Source organism: Dromaius novaehollandiae, chromosome 18 (assembly GCF_036370855.1).
Source record: "Dromaius novaehollandiae isolate bDroNov1 chromosome 18, bDroNov1.hap1, whole genome shotgun sequence".
Classification (NCBI taxonomy): domain Eukaryota; kingdom Metazoa; phylum Chordata; class Aves; order Casuariiformes; family Dromaiidae; genus Dromaius; species Dromaius novaehollandiae.
Window position 1 is genome coordinate 2,725,032 of NC_088115.1, and position 27,469 is coordinate 2,752,500.

The following is a 27,469-nucleotide window of genomic DNA, read 5'->3' on the forward strand; positions in this document are numbered from 1 at the left end:
GTTTGTTAGCGGGAAGGGAAGAGCCTCCCCCATGATGGCGGCCTAGTGCCCATAGTCAAGATGGTGGCTGAGCGTAGGGGTTCTTCTGCCCAAATGGGAGCATTAATTTTTTTTACATCGTGTATGTCACATGGTTTTAGCTTTATGGAACCAGGGTAGGCAGAGCAGGGAGGCTGAGCGCTGCAGGGATAGGCTGGACGCACAGAGAGTTGCTAGGCCTGCTTTTGGCAAGGTGGTGTTGCCCCCTTGAGCAATGTGACCCGTCCAGGCCGCGCTGCAGGAGGCTGAGGGGCTGGTCACGGCAGGGCCGGTGGCAGCACGCCTCTGCTACCGCTGTCCCAAGAGCCTCCCGAGCGGCCCCTGTGCACGGCTGGTGCTGGGCCTACGAGCACCACAGGGGTCGAGCGCATGTACGTGTGAATAACTGCACATTTGTAAGCAGAAAACTTACGTTTTTAAAGTTTCTCTTTCCTCCAAATTCGTAACTTTGGATGCTCCAGAGGAGTTTTGTTGTTTCTGCCAGTGGTAAATTATAATGCTGTTGCTAATTTCTGTTGTTTTATAATATTTGGTAGTTTTTAAGCTTTAGCTTTTAGCGCTGATAGCTATGGCAGTTATGATAACTGAATGCAATCCATTTTTGGATGGTGGTTATAACAGCATACGCAACCTTGAAAAAAATGCCTGGGTTCAAAAACCAGAGAGGGAAGTGCAAAGAAATCACAAGGGCGATAATCTTATCAGTTTAACATTAATGTCACTGATGTCATGATTTGGGGACTCATTTGTCACTTGAAGACTTGGGCTTGGAAAATCTGTTGTTTTGGGGAGGAGAGTTTCCAAATCAGGCGAACTATTGAGTAGGTTACACTTGAAAAATCCTGTGTATTCCTCCTAGTTCAGTTAAACACTACTGACGTGAGAAAATTATTTCTGTTTAATCCATTCGGGTGTCTGCTCATGTAATATTTGAGATGAAATGGGTAAAGTGCAGATACTTGTTCTCTAGCTTCACTTCGTGAATTCCCTTTATGTAAGCCAATATATCACTTTGTCTACGAAAGATATTTGGTCCCCTCTGTTGTTCAGGAGTGTGGGCCTTCCTGAATGACATGCTCAATTTTCAGCTTTTTTCATGAAAAGACTCCAGATACTCCCAAGTGTCTGCTCGAGGCCGTTAAATGGTAGAAGTTTGTCCAGCTGCTCCTGAACATCACTTGATCAGCAGGAAGTGAGTTTTGGAAGAGGCAGCGTTTTTCCTAACAGCCTAGAGTGAACTATTTGAAGATGGAGAGAGGCTCAGCCCCCATGTTATGGAATTAACGTCCTGGAAGTTGCAGGAGATAGAAACTGACCTGCAGCGTTCATGTCGCCTGAAGAGCTAGGAAGAACTGCAAGGCTGAACTGGCACACTTGCGAGTCTCGAGGTACCAGCTGCTGGGTTCTGATGGAAAAAAAGGAAGTAATAAGTATCTTTGTTCTGAACCCAGATAAGCAGCTGACTTTCTGAGTCTTCTGAGAAGAAATTAGTTTTTCTATGTGGTCAGTCAGGTGTTACAAACAACCAGTTTCTCTGGAAACCAAATGCTTGAACTACTTTGAATGATACAAGTCAGAAAAGGTTTCTTGCATCTAGAGCAGTAAAGACACATAAGAAACTCGCCTGTCCCCTCTACTCAATATACACCACGTAGCATACAAGTGAGGATCTGTTTTATTACGTTACTATCTGCCAGGAATATTAGCAACCATGTGCTGCTTCAGTTCTGCAAAGGCCACATGATACCTGGTATGACTTTAGTTATGAACTTAGAAATTATTTCCTGCAATAATCCCTGATTTTGCTACACTGCTTTGAAACAGGTAAGTGATATTATCCCTACATATGCAAAAAGGCAAGAAGAAATACATCGTAAAAGTCTGAACATGGACTTAAAGAACAGCACAAATTCCAAAACACGTTGCTGCAGAAACAAAAGCTATTTGCCAGAAGAAACATGTGGAAAAATGTAATCGATTATTTGTAGATTTATTGCTGAATAATATAAAAATAGATCTTTGTAAGGCACCGGGTAGTAAATATACTTGTAACTTTGAAGTCATTGATCCAAATCCAAGAACATGCATACATATATAACAGAACTGTCCTTTATTTTACAGTAGTTTGGTACTACTTATATTTCTATTCCTGTCTTCTAATTTCAGGCCATTTTCTTAAATACTCTCTTCTAGCTCCTTTCCTGTTTCCCAAGATCTTCTCTTAAACATAGGAATTCAGCAGTACACTAAGTGTGCAATCTTATTAAGATGGCAGGGTAAAATTTCTAGTGTGTTTGATTTTACACAATCGGTTGGAGGGAGTCACCAAAACAACGTGTTGTGTATTGTGGCGGGACTGAGTTGGCTTTAGGGTCCCGGTCCTGAATGAGACCCTCCCGTTGAGCTGCGCATGGTGCCCCACTGGTCTCTATGGGAACATTGTGTACAAAGCCTGTAGAGCGCTCATTTAATGCAATACGATTTCTAGTTTGTTACTAAGATTTAATGGCTAATTCTGACAGCTCTTGAGGGGCATCTGCCATCACTGACTTGAGGCATTTACAGTTTATAATCTTTGCAGGGCTGAGGCATAACCTTTAAAGCTTTTTAAAATGGGTTACAGCATCTACTGTTTTTTTCATAGAGAAATACTTAGTTTCCTATTTCACTCTTGGTATGAATGCTTTAGGGACAGGTATAAATGTTAAATATAGCAACAGGGGCCGTAAAAGCAAATTAACACTCTTAAGTGCTACAAAGAGTGAATTTCTTCAGAAGTAGCCTTGCAGTCTAGCAAAGGTACGTCCCGTTAGCTCCCCGGGAGTAGATTAGAACTGGATGGTGCCTTTTTTTCTGTAGGTTGTTAGGCACTGTGCTGATGATAACTGATAATAGATGCTCTGTGGGAAAGTGTTATAAAGAGATAACGGAAAGCAGAAATTACTCCTGGCAATAAAAAGGACATCTAATTATCTAATGATGACACAGGTATAATTTTATTGCGTGCATTGAAAACATTCATTCCTTGTATGCCCTCCGGTCCATACAGGTTTTTGCTCTTCTTTTTCTATTGCTTGAATTCTTAAATTGAAATTAATTCAGTTCATGTATTCCTAAGCCAGAGGAATGGGTCAGTGCACTTAAGATGTTTTCAGATGTTTCAGTGTTTCCATACGTGTTTACATTTTTATGTAGCTACGTGTTTTGCACTGTGACTACAAAAAAAAAAGGATGGGAAAGTAACAATACTAAAAAATGTGCAGAGAGATAAAACTATCTAAAATTTTCATCTCTTTTGAAGAATCACTGTATCAAGTTTGGATAGTAAATGTCATAAGTAAGCACAATCATCAAAGTATGAACCACAAGGATTTGAGCCATGCTTTTAAGTACAAATCTCAACCCCTTTAAGTAAGAACTTGCATCGGTGCTACTGCTATCATTGACAATGCAACAAGGGCCATTCTGTCCATGTGGAATAAGCTGCAAGATTGACGCAGCTTTTTAGTATGAAAACACTCATGCAAAGGAACAGAAACCATTGAATGTTAGCTAATGCTGCATTCTAGTGATTCTGCAGGAAACCAAAAATTTTAAGTTGCACAGGGATTGCTTTAGAGGGACTACAGTGCCTTAAAAAAGGCGCATTAATATACTAAGTGTGAATGTGAAAGCATTTGGAGTGAAGAAAGCAGAAGCACAAGAAATTGTGATCATTATAACTATTACAGTTTTTACCTCAAGCAAGAACTGGTGCTAGTTTGTCCAGGGTCTCTGTACAGGAATATCAGCTTTTCTTTTAATAGGTAATAAATAGTGTTTGTATTTGCTTTCATTATTATCATATAGCTAGAAATTCCCGTATCCTTCGCCTCAAGGCTAAGATGACTTCCACGTACAGTCTGTGCATGTAAAACAAAGAAACGCCGTTCCTTTTACATTCTGCCCTGGCGTTATCTTTAAGGACACTAATGTAATTACATCGTTAAACTTTTAACAGCCATCTCAACAAATATTTGCCTCTCTGGATTGTGATGCCTGTTACAGACAGTTGCAGTGAAACAGGCACGTGGAGAGTGATGTGCTTGCGTTACAAACTTCTGCAGCCATGACTGTCTGTAGTTCTTGTGCAGCATTAGCATTTATGCCTAATGAATATTTTTGTCTGTGGATTAAAGTGTTCAGCCCTAACCTGTAATAGGAAAAGACTTACGCAGTGCACTTGATAAAGGGAAGTTGCACTTTAAACTGAAAACAACATAGTTTTTGGAAGTTTGGTGGTTTTGTTCCTAAAAAAGAGCCATTTTATAGTTGAAAAACTCTGCAAAGATATAGGTATATGCTTATTTCTTAGGGTGGAGCGTTAAAAGAGTGAGCAAAATGTGAATTGAACCTTTGTGCTTAAACATTATAAATTGATCAATTAGAAAGGCATTTTCACATAAATGCATAGACATCTGAACTGGTGCTCTGGGGGCCTGGGAGGTTTTGGAAGGGGGATATGCACGTTTAGTAACTTTGTTATAGATGAGACTTCTTGATGTCTGCGTGGTAACAGCCGCAGTGATAGCTGTGTTTCGTTACGGAGATCATAGCATATTGGCTAAATAAAACGCTGCTGCCGATTTGTGTGTTAAACTTCAAAACCGTTATTCTGTAAAAAATAATGGAGAGAGAGAACAAATGTCAGAGAAAAGAAACATGCACCTTCGTCTGGTCTAACTGTGCACGATTAAAACAACCCTCCAGGAAGCGGCTGGCCGCTGGGAGAAGCCGGGGGATGCAAATCGCAGCTCGCCCGGCGCAGCCGGCGCTCGGGTGCTGGCCGCGGGCCTCGCCGGGCGCTGAAGGCGGCGCCGCGGGAGAGGGCGCCCGGCGCGACCCCGGCGGGGGCCGGACACGTGTGGCCGCGGTCACGTGCGGCGCGCGGCTCCGCTGCCGAGCGCGCGGGGCTGCGCGGGCAGCGCTGCCGGAGGGGGGCGCGGGCGCGCGCGGGGGCGCTGCCGCTGCTGCCGCCGGCGGCGGCTACGTGACGGCGCTCAGGTCCACAATGGGCCCCGGCGCGCGGGGGGCGGGGAGGCGGCGGGCCGCGCCGGGAACGTGCCGCGGAGCCGCCGGCGAGGCAAAGAAGCGCCCCGCTCGCCGCCTTGGCACGCCTGGCGCTGCGCGCTGCCCGCCTGCGGCCGCCTCGCCGATGCGCCTGGGGTCTGCCGCGGACGCGGTTTGCCGCCGGTAGAGCGAGCAGCGAGGTACGGTGCGCGGTCCTTCTTCCAGTCCCCCCTTCCCCTCTCCCTTTTTTTTTCTTTTTTTTTTTTTTTGCCCTTTTGTGTTTTACGGCGCGAAGGAGCTGCAGCTCGGGCCGCCCGTCCGGCGCGGGCGGGCCGCGGGGGGGCTCCCCGGCAGCCCCCGGCCCGGCGCCGCCGCTGTGATTGCGGCGGGGAGGGGGCTTTGCTCGCCGTGGAGCCGCGGCTGTTAGAAGCCGCGGAGCGGGAGGCTGGGTGGGGGCGGCGCAGAGGCCGTCCTGCCCGGGCCGGGTGGCGGCGGCGGCGGCCGTGCTCTGCCCCGGGGCTGGGGCAGGGGGGCGCTGGCGGCGCAGTGCGGAGGGGCCGCGCTCTGCCGGGGGAAGCGGGCCGCGCTGTGCAGCGCTCTCGCCTCTGCGCTCTCGGAGCCCTTTCTCCGCGGGTGTCAGCGCGAGGAGCCGGCTTTCTCCTGCGCATCTCAGCTTTTTTTTTAATGGATGAGTGGTTTTACCCTCTATCTCCTTCACGACTGTTGCACGAAGCGAAAAAAGCTTAAAGCCCTGGTGACAAACGTGCCCGCAAAGCCCCCCGCCTCCCCGAGCAGACGCGAGCGCGGCAACGGCGAGGGCCGGGCAGGGGTGCCCGGGCCGGCGGTGCAGCGGCCGCAGGCGTTTGTTGGCTAATTAAGCCGTAGTAAATTGCGGAGCACGTGAGGGGCGCGGCGGGGCCGCCCCCGCCCCGGGGGCCGCATTGGCTGCGGGGCGCCGCGGCCCGCCTGCCCGCCGGGGGCGACGCGAGGGGCAGGAGGCGGGTACGGCAACAAAGGGCGGTGGGGGGCGACGCGAGGGCGGCCTCGGCTCACCTGCTTTCCCCCCGCTCTGCTCCAGCCCGGCAGCGGCGGCGGCGGGGAGCAGCGCTCGGCAGCCGCGCGCGGGCCGGACGGTGCCGGCGGGCTCGCAAATGAAGTGCGAGAACTGCACCAAAAAGGTGAGCGCGGCTCGGGGCGGGGGGCGGCGGCGGCGCCCCTCAGGCGGGCGCCCGCACGGGGGGAGGGGGGGCCGTTGGGAGCCGTTAGGGGCCGTTGGGGGAGGGGAGGGGGGGTGCCGTTGGGGCCGGGTCCCCCCTGAGGCGGCCGCCAGCCCGCGTTGGTCCTTGCGCTGCCCCGAGGCGGGAGTGCGGCGGCGGCTCCAAGGTCACCGGTCGCTCTGGCAGCCGAAATGACTCCGGGTGGCCTCGTGCCTTCCGTGCTCAGCTGCTTCCCGGCTGCGTTTTGTTTTCTCTAGACACGTTTTGGTAGCACACAAAGGACGTGATTCGCCCCCCCCCCCCCCCCCCGAAAAGTGTTAAATGTTGTCGTGTCACGGGTGTCACGTTGCCGCGAATGCTCGCGCAGTGCTGTGGTTGCGATCTGTGCGTGACTTGTCCTGTTTTTTATTTAATCTTCTCCTTGGGGGATAAAAATACTCTGAACTTTGAAACTGAAGCAAGTGAATTTCTGAGGAATTGTTTTCACTGTGGCAAATGTGCTTTGAAAACACAGCATCTTGCATTCGACTGTCAAAAACATTAAAGAAAAGCTACATAATTTTTAATGATATGAACAGCAAAGATTCATTTAACAACTGACATTTTGCTTAATGTATGGGGGTTTTTTTGTTTGTTTGTTTCAGGAATGCAGTAAAAAACAGAAAAATGATGATACGGAGAATACATCTGTTAATGCATTGACTTCAAATGCCGAATTTGAAGAGGTAACAATCCTTGTAAAAAGAAAAATATCAAATATATACTTTTATTTTTGTTCTTCTCTGCAGCATGCCCCAAAGGGATAGTGTTACAGAAAGTTTTCAGGTGTACTGAGCATAAAGCACACTAGGCAACAAGCAGTGGTAGAAAATTATGAGCACTTCCACATATCTTATGAGAATCAAGAACCTTTTAAAAAGATGGAATAAAAACCCCTTAGTATGCAAGCACTGAACAGAAGTTTAAGGTTTTTTTGTCTGAAGTTGAATGTAAAGAAGAATGCAGATCTTGCCTCAAATAATCAGAACAGGGCTCAGAAGGAGGAAAGAGGGGTGCTTGACAGTTAAAATGCACAAAATGTGTTTTCATTTCTACGTGAGACAATCTTATCGGTCAAGGAGCAGTATGTGATCTGTAACTGTTTCTCTGGGAATGGGTTCTTAATGAAGTGGTCTCGCTATCTTGCACTTCTGTCCAAGTGTCCCTTCTATGCACAGATGAGCTGCCAACAGTATTTTAGCTGGAATTATAGAACTCTTGATATTATAGTGAATGGTCAATTCTAAAGCTATATTCTGTTTGTACCTATTGGAGCTGCTTTTACCAAAGCCATCTTGCTGTGTGAAGCAAACAAAGTTCAAAAAATTAATATGTTTTCTTTTGATTGCAAACACGGCTAGTACTTGCTTGGGGAAAAAAACAAGCTAGTCACTCCAGGTCTTGTGTTTCTATTAAAGAGACTTAATAATTCAAATGAAAGGTTTCTCAATTGCTTGGCAAATTGATGGGGACTGTCAGTCCTAAAATTCAGTGCAAATCAAGTACCTAGAATGTGGACTTCGGGGCTAAATTTAGATCTTAAGTGTTTTGCAGTTTCACAGTAATAATAGGAGCAGAGCCATATAGAAGGATGGAACAGATTATTTTGATTACTTCTAAATAATCTTACATGTTATTTGAGCATCGTGGATTGTCTTGTTTTAAACAAAATAGAGCATGCTTGCTCTTCAGATGTGTCATTACAGAGATCCTGAAAATTGGTTGATCATTGTTAAACGTTTGTTTATTCACATGTGTATCTATGCACTTTTTTTTTTCCCAGAAAAATGAGTTTCATACTTTGGCTAATGCTAAAATACTCCTTAGCGACTGCCTAGCTTGTGACAATTGCATGACATCAGAAGAAGGAGTCAGGGTTTTCCAGCAGAATCAGAAGGAGCTCTTTCGCATACTCAACCTTAACAAGGTAAACTGACAGTAGTAGTACACTGTTTTCTGTGAGGAGGAGGAAATTACAGAATGACTAAGCAGCTTGGTTTCCCGAGGCAGATAATGTGAAGATTTGTCAGGATATACTTTATATAAAGAGGAAGTGAAGACTGAAGACAAGATGAACAGTGAAGTACTTAAAATAATTCTGCAGTAGAGAGGCAAGATCACAGCACTGAACCTAAGTGTCAGAAGAAGGTTACTGCACCTACAGAAGTCAAGTTTTTATAAAATACAACTACCTCATTATTGTAATAATAATTAGCCTGTGGTTCAGTGTTTATAAATATGCATATATATCCCAGTTACAGGGATTATTCTGGGTGTTTCTGATGGCAGTGTGTCCACAGAATATGAAGTTACCAAAGGCTAGTTTTTGAAAGTAGAATTGTTTTTAGTATGTATTTGAGTAGTCTGTATTTGGAATATAAGTTGTTGGCCAAGACTCTCATGTAAAACAGATAAATGTGTTCTGTTGCTGTCTTAAATTGCCTGCTGAGATCTAGATTCCCTGGAAGGTAGTTAATACGTCCAGTGCTCAAATCTTCAGATCTTGATATTGATTTAATTATTTTGTTTCCATTCCAAACTTCTGTGTTCTTACTTGGTAGGGAAAAGCTACTTCAGAATTGATGCTGTCTTTTTCTTAATATGTACCTAAGTATCATGAATAAGAGTATTCCTCACATAGCGGTTCATTTTTCTTAAAACTAGTTTAACACTCTGTACAGCATGATGATGTACATGACAAAAAGAAATAGCAATTGGAGACAAACAAGGAAAAAGTACCAGGTCACGTGGGATCCTATCCAGAGAGAGTCCAATATCAACAATTTGGAGGCAGCCAGGTACCCTGAAACAGAAGTTCAGGGGGTCATAAATAGCACAGTGAGCAAGCAAGGTACCTTGCCAAGTCAGTGAGAAGCTCTGCTTCAGGGCCATTGTGTAGTGTTTAGGGTGTCTAAGTACAAACTATGGTCTCTGGCATTTCTAGAGCGACACTTGTCTGTGGCGTATGTCCCAGTTTGTCTTTCAGGGATTCTACCAATGTAGGTAAGAAACTCTAATGGCTACAAGAACCAACTAAAACACAAGATTCACATTCAAGTAAATGCCACGGTCACCAGTGCTTTACAATTGTGCATTACTTAAGGTATTTTCAAATGGTTCTTCAGTGCTAACAAAACATTGTGCTGTGAATTGGTTTGTTCAGGGTTCTTTTCTTGCTGCTTTTCCTCAACTTCTCCAGTGAGAGAACCACAGAGGAACCTTTAACAAAGAATCACATCCGTAGTTTGCACGGTTGGATTTGTAACTTCAGATGCTCACACTCCTGGAAACATTAGTTTTAAATGCTTTTTAATATTAAACATACTGCTTTTTCTTATTTGGGGATATTAGATTCTGCTAGGAATTGAAACTTTGTAGGTGCTGTATGTTTCTGAATTTTCCTTATACCCTTAACAGGCCAAACACAAGATTGTCCTAGAAGGGATGGGTTTCTCTGGATCATACAAAAGCAATGTCTGCAGATGATTACAGCTCAACATTGTCAGGATCAGAAGAAATCCTGTTCTGTCCTCGAGAAACATAGTAGTTATTTCATAGGAGTCTTCATCGTATGGCCCACTGAAGCATAGGGTACTGAGGAATAGCTTTCAGGAGTGGAAGAGGGAGGGAGAATAGAGAACTTGCCTTGTAATTACGCACCTTGTTTCTTGTGTTTTTGTTTTGTTTACCAGAAATGTGATACCTCAAAACACAAAGTGTTGGCAGTGTCTATATGCCCTCAGTCATTGCCTTATTTTGCTGCTAAATTCGGTCTCTCTGTGAATGATGCAGCCAGGAGACTCTGTGGTTTCCTCAAAAGTCTCGGTAAGTTTGAGTTTATTATGATGGTGGAGCGGAAGGGGGAGGTTATTTTGGGCTTTTGCTTCCCTAGCAGAATTATGTTAGTTATGCAGTCATTAAATGGCATTACACAATCTGGTTTAAGAGTTCAATGAGCTCTCTTTTGCCCTTTTCTTTCTTCTTTCCCCCCCCCCCCCCTTGCTTCTGTAGGCTCTCTAGAAGCTTCACATGGAGATCAGGTTTTATTTTTTTTTTCTTCACAGACATTTTCATTCTGTTCTGAAGGATTGGGTTATCAGTTTTAGTTTGAGTGTATCTAGAAAAAGTGAAATACAGTAACATTCCTTACTCTATTTAATTCAAAGCACATGATCTGTGCTGCTTGAAGCAGGCTAGCTTCCATCAGAAGTAGATGTCTCTGGTACCCGGATTTTCTTTTCCGTTTAAGAAGTAACATTTTAGAAGTGAGACTTTTTAGGGCTTATCCTTGAAAGGTGGCTTGTACAAACAGGCAGAATTTAAAACCATTTACACATTGTGAAAGGCATGTAAAAATGCCTTTGGGTGCCGTTATGCCTTGTTGCTGTGCAAGCCTTGTTAGTAAAGGGATTGGTATAAATAGATACGCTGAAGAAAGAGGGCTTATTTCTTTCCTATTAGATGCCTGATAACTGAATTTAGGGAGATCTGCAACCATAAAGGTCATTTTGCTGGGGCGGGAAATGGCTGCAAATGAGCAGCCTCTCCAGATCTGGATTTGTCTTCCTCTGCATCCATTGGTAGATGGACAGAAAGAAAACGCGCAAGGTCTTTTGTCAGTTAATTTCTGTAGCATTCAAAGAGAGGAAGACATACCTAGGAAAAACTAAAACGCGTGGTGAACAATGTGGCAATACATACCCTCATAGGACTGCAACATGTGACTTTCTGAACAAACAGAAAAGTAAGGAAGCCTTATTTATGAGTAATTTCTGGAGAAAAAAAAGAGGAAACTTGTTTTTTTTAAATATGTTTTCCCGTAACTAAAACAAGTGAGTCCTTTAATTTGACTTTTCTCATGGGCGAAACCTTTGCTAGCGAGAGGCCAAAGAGAGTTTGGTCATGAGTTTCAATAAGAGATCCCCTTATTTTGTAGCTGAGGAGGAGGGGAGTTCTTACCCTAAATGGCTACTGGTCCTTTGACATTTTATGTCTCTAGAAGATTAATTCTGTTTTTCTCTGTAATTTGAAATGACTTGCAAGAAGTGTGCTGTATCTGCCTATTTAATATTAAAGTTGTATTTCCTGTGTTCTTTATACTGTATTCTCTATGAAATTGTTAAAAAAAAAAAAAAAAAAAAGTAGTTTAGTTTACAGTTTGCCTGTTGCCTGTAGTTTAGTGGGTTTTTTTTTTTTTTTAACATACTTGAGAGAGGAAGGAGGGTAATAAGCCTGTAAACTGCTGTCTGCCTTACAGTATGTTTTTATGTGTCTCTGTACCCAGTATATTTTCTTCATCAGAAAGAAATGCTAAGTTCTGTTGGGCCCCAGTTTTCTTAGAAGACTTTAATTATCTTTGCTTCCCTTGCTGCAGGAACGTGTTGAGTATTACACAGGTGTATAGGGAGTATGTAAACAGGTACATAAAAAGATGGAAGGTCTTTACTGTGTTGGTGATACACTTGTGTACTTTCCCAGGCATCTTCAGCAGTGGAAGATATGCCTAATACTGGGATATGTAAGTTTTTGTGGATTAAAAAATGTGACTTCAGCATGTCTTTTAAAAAAAATGCTCACTTTGAAGAGTTGCTGCGTATAGCTCTGCTATCTTGAGACACCCTTCAATTAAACAAGCAAACAAGAAGCAAATGTGTGCTCAATGACAAGCTTTTCCTAAGGAAGCAGACAGCCATTTGAAATGTTGCTAGTCAGCATTAACAAGATGTTACTTCTTTTAAATTCAGGACGCAAACAAGATAGTCTTCTCAATGTATGTCTTCTATTTTTGACTGTACTACTTGTGATAATTTGTAGAGGGTAAAGAGTATGTCCACTGATCTTGTAAGTTTTTCTATAGACGTGGGACTTAGGAAGAAACCTGTGAGATAGGAAATGTAGTAATTCACTTTTCCTTATCACTTTGTTTCATAGGGGTGCATTATGTATTTGACACCACTATAGCTGCCGATTTCAGTATTCTGGAGAGTCAGAGGGAATTTGTGCAGCGGTATCAACAGAGGAACCAGGAGGAGCATGCCTTACCAATGTTTGCCTCTGCTTGTCCTGGTGAGAATTGATTTCTCGAACCTTTCTGCCCTTCAGCCTAGTCTCACTGGAACCACCAAGGAACTAAGAACAGAGTGGTTTTGTTTGGGAACCTTACAGAACTTGCAGCTTTTTGGCTTTGCTTTTGAAAGACACTGAATCTTGCACTACTTGGTATATGTTACCTATCGTGCTGGTCGTCCTCGGTGTGTTTTAATGCAGTGTTTGTTTGTCCCGTTTTCTTTGAGCTGTTGGGAGGGCAGAGTTTGTTATCATGCATCAGCAGCAGCAGGTTTCCCATACGCAAGCAAGCTGCCACAGCCATAAATGTGAACCATGCAGACAAGAGTGGGTGGGATCATGTTGGATAAGGTACGTGCTGATTCAGTACAGCTCCTGTGCAGTCAGATACAAAGGTTCCCGCAAGTTCCCTATCTTCATCTTACAGTTGTCTCCTGTTGAGCTCTCAGAAAGGTATGGTGTGTGAAGTCTGTTGTTGCTCTTTCTGAAAACGAACCTTGCTGGTAGTCCACAACTTCTGCTAGTAAAAGGAACCAGAACAAACAGTTTCCTGTGCCAGTGCTTATACCTGGACTCTAGTAGCTAGTTGTATTTCACATCGTTTTCATAGAAGAAGCTCTTACTGAGTGTGAGAGGTGATGTCTAAAATTTGCAAAATAATTCCAGCTTGAAATGTCACACTGTTTGAAAATTTTGCACCTGAGATATGTTCTGTTATGAACAGAATCTGCATTTATCATAACTGAAAAGATATAGTACCTCCCAGTCTTCCTCTGTCCTGGTCGTTTCTACTTGCATTTATTAGCACACTGTTATTTGAGTTACCCTGTGTGATCAGTTACTGTCTAAAAACCACAAATATGGATAAGGAGGCAAAAGTCATTCCTTTGTCCAGTTCTCCCCACTCCAGTCCCACCCTAATAAGTTTGCTGTGGTGCTTTTCAAAAGGTTTTCTAGGAAAAATACAAAAATAGTTCTCTCTAACTTTGGAATAACTGAAGTGGATTATATTCCTTTAAAGAAATGTTACATTTAAACAAGAGTGAATTGGAATATGTGTTTGGTCATCTCCAGATTCTGCTGTTGTCCTTGATGTAAAGTTTAAAGTTTAATTACTGATCATTAGACTTGTACTTTGTTTATTCTCTATGCTCCAGTGGAAGTATCTGGGTTGTGCTTTAGAAATTGTATATAGGTATCAGGAGGAAAATGTCTCTAGGCTTTTCTGTTAGTAGGTGTTATCTCCTATCTTCAGAAGCAGACATGCCATATGCTGCTCCCTTTTTCTTTGCACGCAACCTGTGAAGTTGAAACAACCCCCTATTACTCAGCTTTGTTGTACATGGCTTATTTAAAATTCAGAACCTGCGCAATTCTTTTAGAACTTCTTTTGGATTAATTTTAATGTTCTGTACCTAGAAACAGAGCTGAGATTATCTGCACCTTTTATTGGAATGTAAAACCGGCGGAGAGCTTTTTGGCCTTGTCTGTTCCTGTTTTCAGTGCTAGTCATGGTGCGAGCTATCTGCTGTGGTATAGATGTGAGGCGAGGCTTGGGTGTTTTCCACTGCTGGAAAACTGAACTGAAATACCACAGCAAGACCATCCTGAAAGCGCGTGATGCTTCGTTCCCGTTGATAGCAAGTGTAGAAAAATTTCATGATTGGTCATCTTTAAAGTAATTTTTCTTCCTGGCTTCAGTTGTCTGGGTCCATTTTCTGTTCCTTGTCCTCCTTCCCCCTCTCTGTCCCTAGCTTACCCAAATTTTTCCCAGAAATGTTATTTATTGGGTGTGTTTGTTTATCACAAAATTGGTTTTTATATAGCTTTGTAGATACAAGGTCAATGTGAACTGAAGTATAACTGCTTTACTCTTATTTATCTTTGGGTGCAGCTTTCCACAGATTGAAATATTGACCTCTGTAGTAGTGGTCTGTGGTATAAAACCTGCCCTGAGTGAAAGAGCATAGCAGGCGTAGTCCCAGAACCAGAGAAAAGGGCACTCTGTTGTCCGTCTTAATTGTTTTTATTTTTCCTGCTCTTCCCTTGAAAAAGAAAAAAACTTCTTGCTTTTATTTCCTGCTCAAAATACAATATGGCAACATTGTACTGATTTTTGTGCATAATACCTCAGAAATAATTACTTCTCTTCCTTAATTTACTGGATTGGTTACTGACATTTAGCACTTGCTCTAGGAACCAGCCAGCGTTTTTAAAGTGTTGTCAGCCTCTGGTAATTCCTAAAAGATAAATGGGACAGGCTTACAGATATGGGAAGAGCATAACTATTTGGGATTCCGATGCTGATGTCCCAGTAAATCAGACTTATCTTTTACAGGAACGCGATTTTATAGTGAACGCTTTTCTACTTACTTTTCCTGCACTTTATAGTGATGCATAGATATTTATAGTGTAGGTCTGTACGCGACCTGTTTACAATAAACCACTAAAAATAATGTATGTGCTGAAGTATATCTGTAAGAACTTACACAGTGATTTGTAGGGTTTCTTTTTATTCTTTGACACTAACACAAAACAGCAAATGGCCAAGAATCTGAATGAACTTATGAAGGGTGTAAGTCTGTACGGGTACAGATGTACGTTGATGTAAGACCTCAGTATCTTAGGCTTCCTGTAACTGTGGCTGTGGAATTCTGCCCTGCTGATGAGTAGGCAGAAACAGCTAGTGCATGTGTTAAGTGCAGATAAAAGCCTTGTATTGCTCATTCACCAAGGCTGCTTGTATAATGAAGCAATGACTAATGGTCACTGCGGAGCTGGAACTACAGGACATTTGTTCTGTCTACTGCAAAGGAAAGAAACAATTTAAGAAGTTACTTTAGGCAAAATGTGGCAGCAGTTTTGGAGGATTTAGTGAAATTTTCTTCTAGTTTGTGACTACGATATTCAAAACGTTCAGCCTCTGAAAATGAGCCACATAGCTAGAGTACTGTGGTGATCAATGGTAATCATAATTGTGGTTTAAAGGAAGAAGAATGCTGAGGTCCAGAAATGCTGCCAAAGTGACCAGAGGCAGACTGCCTTTTAATTAAGAAAACCTGTCCTTGTTTTGTTTGAAGCAGCATTTGTTCTATTTTGACAGCATGTGAGGCTCCCTTTAAGGAGTATGATGATATGCACATCATGCAGAATATGCTAATCTAGCCTGTATACCGAGCACCAAGAAATTAAATCCTTTGTTGTAGATAATACCTTAGACTTATACTGCTGGTTGATACTGAACGCTAAGCAAACTTCTACTCAAAAATCAGCAATTCAGCACAGCCCTGACATGAAAATCTATAGTCTATATCTTTTTCTAGAATATAAATGAATACTTGTGCAAGATCATGTGCATCTTGGATGAACTTTTTCGTGTGGACAGGTATCTCTTAATCTCAAAGTACGTACTTCGATTGGTAGTATTAAACAGCTGGAGGATCCTCATGTTTCCCTAACATTTATACCTTCCCATTTCCATCAGCAAAGGTTTATTACGCTAAACTCCAGAAAACCATTCCTCTTCCATACAGAAAAACCATCTGAATACCACTTGGATTCCAGTTTCATGCTGTCACTGGCCTTCATGACTGTTTTTTGAATTGAACGTATTTATAAAAAACTGATAATCTCTTAAGTTTAACAGTTAACCTGGAGGTATTACCTTTCTTGGGTAGCATGTACCTTGCAGCAGTTTTTATCTTATTTAAACACTGGTCTGATTGAAGATTAAAAGATGAAATGAGATTTTTTTGACTCCTCCTTAGCACCAGAGGCAGCAAACTTCCGTAGAGGGCTGGGCCTGATACTACTGCCCCATGTAGCTACCTGGTTCTGAGTTCATATAGGTGAAGCAAAAAGAGTTCTGAACTTAAGTCCTTGCCGTGAAAGAAGCTGGACTCTTCTTTTCAGTAAGAGTTACAGTGCCTAAGTAAGAGATACGCACCCCAAATACTTTCATCTGCTCTTTAATTAGTTCTTGTTCTAGAAGATGGGGAATAATAGAGCTGCTCCAGATATTGGGGGTGATGTGAGGATAAACTGTCAAAATGCCAAAGGAGTTTGGTAAAAGGGAGAGGGAGTCTTAAGGATCTAAGGCTGAATGTTGAATATAGAGAGATTTGAGTTGATGACTGTGTGTGTTTGTGTGTGGGGGTGACTGTTTCTAAATGGGGTTTGGCTACCCTGACAATAGTAAAAGAAGCCCTTTTTTTTTTTTTTTTTTTTTTTTTTTTTTTTTTTTTTTTTCCTTCTTTCCTCCCCCAGGCATAATCCACATCCATTTTAGATAATCATTTCATTCTTCTCTTCTAGAGAAGGCAAGCTTGGTACATAGATTTTAATTTCAGGAAGCAAAAGGTTACAGTTAAGCAGCTGAACAGAGTACACCTGCTATAGTATCTGCTGATGCAAGGGGTGAGGTCTAGAATGTCAGCTTATTTTTTGTCGGCTAGGGTCCTGTTCTTCATTAAATCTGTGCATTAGAAAGGGTGTGATAGCTTGTTCGTCTAGAATTAATGACACACTGGATTATCCATAGCCAATTGTAAACCATTGTTAATAGTGTCTTGAGGTTTCCTACAGTTTTTAAGGTGGGGCTTCCAGTCTACACAGACTGCATTTTCAAAGCAGAAATGTTGCTTCTGCTTCTGTAAATAATGGCTTGCAGAAACATCGTACCTACTGTGAAGTCCTCTTCATTTCTAAGAGCTGCTTTGCTATAAGTGTCAGCTTGCCACATTTACATTCCACTTCACTGATTTGCTGTCATTCTAGGTTGGATCCGGTATGCTGAAAGGGTACTTACCAATCTCGTGACCTCTCACATTTGCACTGCAAAGTCTCCGCAGCAGATCATGGGATCTCTGGTGAAAGGCTACTTTGCTAGGCAGCAGGTAACTAATTTTGCTTTATTTATCTTTATATTTTTCTAAAAAGATGGGTTAATAGGCTTTAATACTGAAACATACATCTTGCTGTGCTATAAAAAGATAAAGCATCTTTCTGAACTGTTTCACTTGAGGAATGGAATGTGCTCTGTTCCTATGCAAGTATCCATGATACAGAAAAAGTACAAAGAACCTCATTTTATGCAATGTGCTGTAAGCTGGCAGCAATCCTTGTGCTCCCAGTGCAATACGGGTTTAGATATTTATGCATAATATTAAATCTAGGACGGCTAAGGAGATTTTTTGTTAAATGCTGCCTGTGGAGTTCTATACTACAGCCAAAACAGGGAGCAGAGGAAAATAATGTAGAAATTATCCTGTTTTCCTGTATCAAGAAAGAACATTGCACCCTAGAAACTGAACTTTTTCTCAGTTGTGCATATTGAAAACATTGCCATTCTTTTTACGTATTACACTTAAATTTTACTGCATTCAGATTACATAGGAAAGTATTGCTTTCTCTGCATGGATACAGAAATGTCGATGGACTTGCGGTGGATGAAAGTGGAGTGAGAGAGCTGGAAAACAGAATTCTGAAGTCTTGACTTCTGACTGCCTTGAAAGATGAATGCAATAAAAGCTGCACAAAATGTGGTCTGAAGGAATAAGCCCGAGTTTCAGTCAGAAGACTCTTGACTTTGGATGATTGTTGCTGATGCTTTATGACTGTTGCCAAATGACTTCATCTGTGTGCTGTAGTCTTCCAGTTTGTCACTGGGGTTAATTATTAGTATTACCTGTATAATGCTTATGGTGGTATTTTTCATCCTTGTCATCCTTGAAGCTGTCTTTGCTCTTCGTGGAGTTCACATGTTCTTTTTTTTTTTTTTATGTCCCGCAGAACTTGTCTCCTGATAAAATTTTCCATGTAATTGTGGCGCCTTGTTATGACAAAAAATTGGAAGCCTTGCGGGAAGATTTCTACACTGCCTTGTATAATTCTCAAGAAGTTGATTGTGTTCTAACATCAGGTTAAAACTTCTTTAAACTTCTTATTAATCAAGCCATACATGAATCTGCATTGTTAGAATAGCCTTTATCCTGGACTCTCTTTTTTCAAGCCTGTTTTAGTGGAAGGATAAGGCTGGCTTTTTTTTTTTTTTCCTGCTTTACCAGAAGCACAAGAAAAGATACTTCTTTTTAGTAGAGGTATTGTGTAGGGTAAGTGCAAGCAAGAAACACATTTTGAGTTGATACTCATCCAAAAACAAGAATCAGATTTGTTCTTGTCAACCCCTTGAGAAAGGCAAAAGCTATGCAAATCCATATTACAATCTTTGTCTTGCTCGTTTGTGCTCACCAGTTAATCTCCACTGGAATTATTCTTAACTTTCCAAATGCACGGCACCAGTGGCTTTTTGGTGTGGCTCTTGTCTCTAAGTCTAATGTCCAAACAATGTATCCTCCTTTTTTCCCTGTGGTATAGAAACTTTTTCCAGATTTTATGCCACAGAAAGGCTAAGGATATCATCATTTAAAGCTTGGAGGAAGTTGAAGGCCCTTTTCTTCAGGGCTGGAAGTGCCAGGCTTCTTGGTTACTGGAGGGAACTCACACTAATAAGAATGGGAGAATGTGACTGTAAGCACGTGTAGGTGTTGGAGTATTGATCTCTTAAATGGAGATGCAGCATGTGCATTTTGCTTTGTGTTGAAAGTAAAATGTCATACATTTTTCTACAGGTGAAATTGTCCAAATAATGGAACAGAAAAATGTGTCTATGAAAGATGTGACTGAAGTAGCTGTAGATAGTTTGTAAGTAGTTTTGCTGTGGATTGCTTTATTTTGATGACAAACTCTTGAGCAAATTCAACATAAATATAAAATTTCTCAAAGGGATGTTTTCCTTTTGAAGGAAAGAAAAAAGAAAAAGCCTGCATCAAAGCCTGAATATACTGAAGTCTTTCCCTTTATATAGTAGCTAAAAAACCCAGAAGTGTTCTTTTAGGGGCATATTGCTAAAAATAAAGGTAATGTGAAACAGTGAATACTATTACTGTATCGATTAATCTAAAATAGGTAATTTGAAACAACAGCCCCTTTCAAAGTTATTTAAGATTTATGATTTTTGAAGATATGTAGCTTTTTAGTTAATTTTTATTGCAGAGATATTAGATTCAAATACCAGATTTGACAATATCAAGTTTATGACTTGCTAGTAAGTTGTCTAAGGGTGTCTGACGCCATTCCTCTAAAGCTTTCCTATGCTTGAGCATTTATAAACTTGAACAACCTCATCTGCCCCCCTCCTGCTGTCTGGCCTCACACAAGGATATGCCGGGATGTCATCATGGGGTTGACCATCTGTTCTGTGCTTCCCTCTCATTCAGACCTGCATCTTGAGAGTAAATTTCCACTTTTCTGTAATGCATCCATGTAGAATTAACATAAATAGTACCCTTTCAGAAAACGCTAAGTCAGTTTTATCCTAAACAGAGTAGCTCAGTTTTTCAAGATTAGATAAAATGAAAGCATGCTTTAGGGTGAAGTCTTGTAGACGAAAATCACACAAAGCATTAATGAGATTTTGTTTACTCACTGCATGACTACCCCAGAAAGCAGCATGCATGTTATCTTAGTTACAAAGGCAGGTCTTCCGGCTTACTGATCTCAGTTCAAGTGTGACAGATGTTACTTGGTTTCTTTACAGAGTGGTAGTTAGTAGTGGAGCAGTAAACATGCTTTCTTGTACAAAATGGAAGAAAATTCTTAGAAAAAATCCTTTTAACTTTCAGTTAGTCTCCTACAGACCTTGTCTAGGCTGGGGAGATGTGATACAGTGGTAACGGTTTCAGTACGGTGTGTACAGTACAGCTCCTATGATTACTTCTGCCAGAAACTACTACATTGATAGAAAATTACATATATAAAGTTCTTGCAGACATAATCACGTAGTCATTTACTTCTGAATCGGCCTGTCCAATTGAAGAACAAGGCTTATTCAGAATGTACATGTCTTATTGGATCAGTTTATATTGGAGAATAAGGTCTTTGTTTTTAAAAGGACTAATCTAACAATTTGGCTCAAACTGTGAAACCTGATGACATTAAATTTTGTTATTCTTGGGTCTTCAAAGTAGATTTTCAGAGGAATGACTATAACTTAAACTCCTCTTCTTAAAATAAGTTATACCATGGTAGCAATTTGTAGTGAAGTACCTGTGATTTTTAGTATTAGAAAAGTAGTGTGAACAAAGTAACTTGCATTTGAGTTCTCAGTTAATTTTTACATCTAGAGAATGTTAACAAATAGCAGTTGGCTAAAATTAGGAGGCAGTATCATGGAGCAAAATTGCCTGGCATTATTTAAAAAAAAAAAAGTTGCAGTATTTCTTAAGTAAATCTAATGGTGTGGTTTAGAGGGGATACACATACCAGATTTGTAAACTTCAGTTCTTTAGTGATTAAACTCTGTGGTTATTACAACTTCAGTATTTTTAGTAAGGTGTTTTCAGCAGTAGTTCTTGCTTTGGTTTCCCAGTTGAATGCCATGCTCAGGCAAGAACAAGCAGTATAGATCAGGAGAGGTCATGGTTGGGTGTTCCAGGAGGAAGGTAAATTAGACTCTAACTAGAGATGCTTTTATGTGTGAAAGCAAAAGATCCGTCTGTTCATTAATCTGAAGAAGAAAAGCTCTTCCTGAAATGAGCCATACCAGTCACCCCTAGCAATTTCTCTTTTGCTCAAAGGAATATGAGCTTGTAGAGTTGCAGTCTTTGGCTTTCACCAGCACGTAGTGCAGTACAGCCAATGCTGCGGCCACTTGTGCTCATCAGTGCTCTGTTTTTAATGGGGGAGGCATAATGTGGCCCTATGCTGAATTACAAATTCCCACTTGAATACTTGTCTCCTACCTGTAGCATTCACAGCAGGAGAGCTGCTTGCATGAGCAAAGGCTTGTGACTTCTGAAATGCTTTTAGATCTTCCCAGGTTAAAAATGTTTCCTGCTAAGGTTAATCTTCTAAATACTTTTCAAGCTTGTATTTGGTTGTTTTTGCCCAAAATGTCTCCTGAGCAATGAATGGCTGTTAACCAAGTCTTTAGATGGTATCGGGCATGCATTCTTTTAAATTACTGTTGCTTGAGGTTTTCTGAACATGTAAAGTTCTGCATCCTTTTTCTTTTTTTTCCCTACCACTGTGCTGCAGCCCTAAAGAGTTTATTTTGTTTAGGGTCTAACAAATAGAAATGTTACTATTTTCCCACTGACTGCTATAAAACGCTTCTTTTGGGAGGGAGAGAAGGGGAAGAATAAATTCTGCTTTCTTAAGGAATTAAATTTTTGAGTTGATCTTCCTTTTCTGCTGTTTTCTAAGGTTTGGTGAAATAAAGGAGGGAGATGTAGTAAGGCATGATGGGAAGACATCTGATGGTTACCTGGAGCACATTTTTAAACATGCTGCAAAGGAGCTTTTTGGCATGGATGTCAAAGAAATCACCTACAAAGCATTAAAGTAAGTTGGAATTCTGTACTCTCTCATGTGGGATGGGCTAGTTGGAGCTACAGTGAACTTTAATGCAGTTACTACTAACCTGATTCAGCCACCAATAGGCCTTTATGTATTATAAACCTGAAAATTTGCTGTGAAGCAGCTCTTTCTGGCTTTCATTTTATTAATAAAATGTATCTGCCCCTAAAGTGAGGTGTACTTTTATCCTGCAAATTCCACCCGACTTCTATTTTAGTTACAGTTTAGCAACTAGAAGACTTAACGTTAATCCCGCTGTTATCCTACTTTTCTGTTCTCTTACAAGCACCTGAATACAAACTGCCTTTTGGTAATACAGTGGTTTAAAATCTTCTCTGTATATCTTTGCAGGAACAAAGACTTTCAAGAAGTTACGCTTGAAAAGGATGGTGAGACACTGCTGCGTTTTGCAGCAGCTTACGGCTTTAGAAATATCCAGAACATGGTTCTGAAGTTGAAAAAGGGAAAGTTTTCATACCATTTTGTAGAGGTCCTTGCCTGCCCGGGAGGTAAGAATGATAGTGGATCCACCGCCCTCCTGCACACGCACCTTGAATCTCAAAGGAAGGTTGTCTTACAGGCAGGCACTTAATTTGATTCCCTCTTATCTTAATAATCTAAGATGCTTACTGCATAGTGAATGATCTGGAATACCAACTACCTATATCAGATTGCTTCAAACTATCATGGAGTTTTCTAAAATTAAACACAGTATTATTTGCTTTCTACTGACGTACAAATAAGTCACAGCATGGTCTTTTTGATTATTTCAAACTTCAAAGGAAAGACTCTGAAATGGTAGATGTTAAGGGCAAAAAAAGACAAGGGATGTAGTTAAGATCATAAAACCAAGGCAAAGGAAAAGATTGTTTCTGTGGAAAGCTCATTTACATTAAGATGCTGTTGATGCTGAAGTTGGTTTAAGTAAATAAAACGCATGATGGAGAGGGATGCTAATTTTTGTAAAAAGACAGCAGTTTTTTGCTTTTTTTTTCCCTCTTCTTTTTAGAGCACTATGAAAACATTTTCCAAGTTAGTGTAGTCTTTCTGTTCATAGCAAATATCCATCACCCTTGTGGGCTTTTTTCTTTTTCTTTAGGGTGCTTAAATGGAAAAGGCCAGGCCCAAACTGAAGATGGAAAGCCAGATAAAGCGCTGCTTAACCAGATGGAAGAAGTGTACGCTGCAATACCTGTTAGGCTTCCAGAAGCCAACATGCACGTACAGAAGATGTACCAGGACTGGTTGGAAGGAATGGACTCCAAGAAGGTCCAGGAAACTTTGCACACCAAATACAGTGCAGTAAATCAAACAGCAAGTAGTCTGGATATCAAATGGTAACAAATCAAACCTGCGGAAGATTTGCTTAGGTTTAGTTACAGATTCAGCACTGGAAACATTCTATGCAATTGCAGATGCTATGCACTAGCTGAGTGAATGAATGAGATGCTTTCCCTAGTTGTTACTTACGAAGAACCATTGCTTTTTTAAAAACAAAATGAAAAATCTCTGAAAGCCCTGATTCCTGCCATTGTCTGTTAACTCTTATTGTGTGTAATCTCCTGTGTACAGTGGATTTCCCTGTTCAAAACCACCATCTTGCAAGGTACCTAAGCACTTCCTGCCGGGTGCAGGGAGTGTAATTCTTGGTGAAGCTACTGCAGCTTGAGGATTCCTTTCACTTCAAAACAGGCTGCCCCAAGAAGGCAAGATCATCTTATTCCTAGGTACGCCAACCCTTTCGTCGTGGGAAAATGGTCATCATGATTTCTAATGTTGTTGTTGCAGTTGTTGTATAGTAACTTGGGATTTACTTGCCTTGTTAACCAAAAAAAAAAAAAACCTTTACAGTGACAAGTGTGTATATGGGGAAATGTAATGAATTAATTTATGCCTTCTCTATCCTTACTTTAGTAAAAATTGCTCAGTTCCAAACTAGTGGCACCATTCCCTACCGATGCAACATTTTGTAAGGAACAGGATGCTTCACATAAACTGGACTTTGGAAAATAATGCTAAGTGGTTATAATGCAATTCTTAAATAAAAATAGTGGCAAATAGGTTGGTACAAAAGGAGCGTTCCCCCAACCCCCCCCCTCAGTTTTCATATAAACTTGCAGTTAGGAAGAATGAGGCTGTCTATGTTGTCTGGCTTCTTTATGAAAGTGAAATGTTCACTGTTAGCTGAGCCTGGGCATACATACTACAGCTTTGGTAGATGCAACCTCAGCCAGAATTACAGCACTTCCATTCTTTCATGCTTTGGGTTCACAGAATACCAGATTGTATTCAAAACCTTATTTTTCTGTAAGTCTGTTAATATGGAGATAAATTTGTCATGGATACCTAAAAATACTAAAAAAGAATTAGGAAACGCTTGTGAGCTCATCAAAGTTGCTTCATGTGGGCATCATGAATTTTGGTGCACTTATTTTTGAGGTTTGTTGTCAGAGGAGTGTTCAAGAGTGGACAAAGATCAAATTACTGTTAACTTCAAGTTTTCCTCATAATATTAGGTTTGTTCTTAATCAACAGCTGTTTCGAAACTAGGAAGGTTTCAGCTTTCCTTTTCCACTCTGAAAGTGCGGATGGGCTTTTAATCACTTCAAGAAGTGTTTGAATGCATCTTCATATAAATTTCTTAATGGTGTATAACTGCTTGTATGTGCAAAGTCTAATACTGCAAGAATCTGTGTATATTTGAAATCAGTATCTAGCTTGCACACAGTGGATGGGATTAAGGTGGTGGTGAAAGCAATGCAAGTCCCAGCATTGGCTTGAACAACAGAGGCTCAAGAGGAGAGGGAGAGATTTAAGTACATTAGCCTGATGCCAAGAAATAGTCAGTTTAATTTGAAGCTGTTAAGAGTCGCAGCTTCGAAGTAAACCTCCTTCAGCTAAATAATAAAACATTTCACTCTGAGGGACGTTCCCGTTCAAGTGCATGAGTTTGCCTACTCTGACTACCTGAATGAAGATGATGAGAGTATACCCATAAATTAGCCTTTGTACGTTATGTTTCTTGTTTTAATAAAAACAGTATACTTAAATGGTGCAATATCAGAAAACCTACAGAAATCTACCTCTGTACAGGAAGGGAGTCCAGAAACCCTGCGAAGACAGATGAAACCATAATAATATCTACTAAAGGATGACAGTAGTGTTGAATGAATTTCTGAACAGATTACTTTTAGAAGCAGCACAACTCCTTCAATCTCATTTGCTTTATCTCTTTCCCTCAAATTTCCCCACATTCCCTCAAAAATTTCAAAAGAATTATCTTGTAATAAAGTCTTGTTCTATGCTTGTATAGGCATATGTTTCTGTGTATATATGGTTATAGCTTGATAGCATGTTTAAATTATTGCTTCCATTCTTTGTAAAGTATGCTTATTTTTTATGTGCATATACTGGATAAAATGGTACAAAAAAGTTCCGTTTGCTTTTCTGGTAAGATGTTACTTTACTAAGCTGCAAAAGAGCTACTTCACCCCTGTACAGCTTTAAACATACTCGTCTTCTGTAGCTGGCACTGCTGTACCTGCTCTTTCTTGCCATTGCGCTTGCCTTTTGCGCTGAAGAGCCTCACTTTCCATACTGGTGGAAGACTGCAGGAAAGGGACAAGAGCTGAAATAAATCTGTCTATGATGTACTATGCTGAACTCCAGCTACAAGGGAAAGTTGGTGGCTCAATGCATAAAAATTATTTTTTTTTCAGTTGAATCCACTAATGCTCATCTACTGAATATTTTAATCTGTCGAGGAAGTAGCAATGTAAAAATCTAGTAGAATACTTGCCTGCCACAAGACCCTTTCAAGGATGAGGAAGGCACCTAACGGAACAGCTTTTAGTGGCTCTGTGGAATGTATGTATTATAATTAGTGACTTAACGTGATTGAGACTTGGTCAGCTTCTCTGTTTTGTAAGACTCGCTGAAGTAAAACTGATTTTAAGCTTTTAAAACCCTCTTCTGTAAACAGCCAGTTTGAAAAAACCTTGCTTTCCCTAGCTATAAGAGTCTTCCCCCTCCACCTTCCTTCACTGATTTTTTTTTTATTAATATCTTTTTTTAAGATTAAAAGTGGAAAACCTTGTTGTGAATTCACATATAGTGAAGGACTTGCCTGAGACTTGGTTCTGGCTTTTAAGTCTTCATTTGGGAAGTTTATGACTGTTGATAATGTGTCTCTAGCCACACTGTCTGAAACTAGCGTTGTTCAGTTTTACAAGAAGGTTTTCAGCAACTAATAACTTCCATTGCTGATGGCTTTTCAGCAATGGGTGAAGTTCCTAGTGCGGTCACAGCCATAGTGCTTTACGTCTCAGTTGAATGTTGCGCTGAGACAAATCTGTCTTGAGATTTCTTTTTAGGAAAGACTAAATGGAAGAGAATGGGGGAGAATGACTTGAGATGCTCAACTGTAATCTGGAAGTCGCCTTGGGGTATTCCTGACTGGAGCATAGCGAGTGGTAGATCCCGTGGGTTATAGTGCTTTATTCGGAGACTGCTGCCGCAAGGGATACACGTTGTAAAGTGCTTTTGCCACATCTTGCCCAATAAGTTTGCCTCAGCCACTGCACCTCATATTTGTCCACTAGCGTTTATGAGGATGGATATGAGCTATGATACCACTTAAAATGATGGATGTATCTGTATGGATTATATTTGAATAATGTACAGTTATCTAAATTTTGATGCTTTGTAATCAAATGGAGCATGACCATGAATTGTCCTAATAAATCTTGATACTGAATTACGTAGTGATTGTCTCATTCCACATAAAAGCTTGCCTTGATTCTTAAATACTTTATTCTAATATACCTGCTTATTCAGCGAATTTAGCATGAACACTATCCAAAAGCCTGTAGCAGTAATACTGCCTGAATATCCTAGATTACAGCTACACTTCATACCTTGCTATAGAGAAGGAAAAACTTTCTGCATCGCGGTTGTAAAATAATACATCAAATCTTTACAAGATGGACAAGCACCTAGTGGCTTTTGAGTGTTCTCTTAGCAGGGAGGAAGGGCCTGGCTGGCTAATTGCACTGAAGTTTAGTCCCTGCACAAGGGACCTGTGCACAAGGACCAGCAAAGGTGTTTAATCCCAGACATCTGAATCTGCTTTTAAGGAATAGGTTGTGTTCTAGAATGTAACATGACTTTAAGTCTTTTCCAGCTCTGAAACTTGAGAAGGATCCTCCCAAGCCACAGCCAAACATGAAGTGGTGATTTGCTTTTGGTTGTGTGTAGCCTGATACTTAAACAGTTGAAGGAAAGGATGAAAATTACCTGAAAATGGAAGAGGGGAGTGCTTTTTCCATCCGTCAAGAGTTTAGCCAATACTTACATAAATTCCCTTTGACTAGTTAGATCCCTATATTCCATAAAGCAATAACTAGATTCAAAGGTGGTCTGCATTTTTAAAGATTCAGTTTGGTGTGCAGTAGAGAGATTCTCCTTCACAAAGAACTGACGGTGAAGCGTGGACAGGCTCTGAGGAGGGGTGCCAAGACGTTACGTTGTCCTTAGCTACTCTCAAGATGAAAAACAGCAATGAGGGCTTGTGTCAGCCTCGTACAAGCAAAGCAGAGGCATTCTCCATTTAAAAAGGGCAGAGTGCAAGCTATGGGGTTACA

General features: G+C 41.1%; 1 protein-coding gene across 3 annotated transcripts; it reads left to right on the top strand.

Moving 5' to 3' along the window:
- The first annotated feature begins 4,992 nt into the window (after positions 1-4,992).
- On the top strand, positions 4,993-26,583 carry NARF (nuclear prelamin A recognition factor). Of its 3 annotated transcripts, XR_010392121.1 has the most exons (13): positions 4,993-5,288; positions 6,167-6,266; positions 6,950-7,030; positions 8,128-8,271; positions 10,037-10,169; positions 12,276-12,410; positions 17,187-17,305; positions 18,201-18,330; positions 19,040-19,112; positions 21,675-21,812; positions 22,179-22,336; positions 22,927-26,028; positions 26,060-26,583. XR_010392121.1 is itself a non-coding variant. In XM_064522449.1 (12 exons), the coding sequence occupies exons 2-12, from the start codon at positions 6,240-6,242 to the stop codon at positions 23,166-23,168; spliced, it is 1,380 nt and encodes a 459-aa protein (XP_064378519.1). In that variant the 5' UTR covers positions 4,993-5,288; positions 6,167-6,239; the 3' UTR covers positions 23,169-26,583. The 3 variants fall into 3 exon arrangements, 2 of the variants coding, with proteins under 2 accessions (XP_064378519.1, XP_064378520.1); XM_064522449.1 differs by having other exon boundaries at positions 22,927-26,583; XM_064522450.1 differs by lacking the exon at positions 4,993-5,288 and having other exon boundaries at positions 6,079-6,266; positions 22,927-26,583.
- The last annotated feature ends 886 nt before the right edge of the window (positions 26,584-27,469 follow it).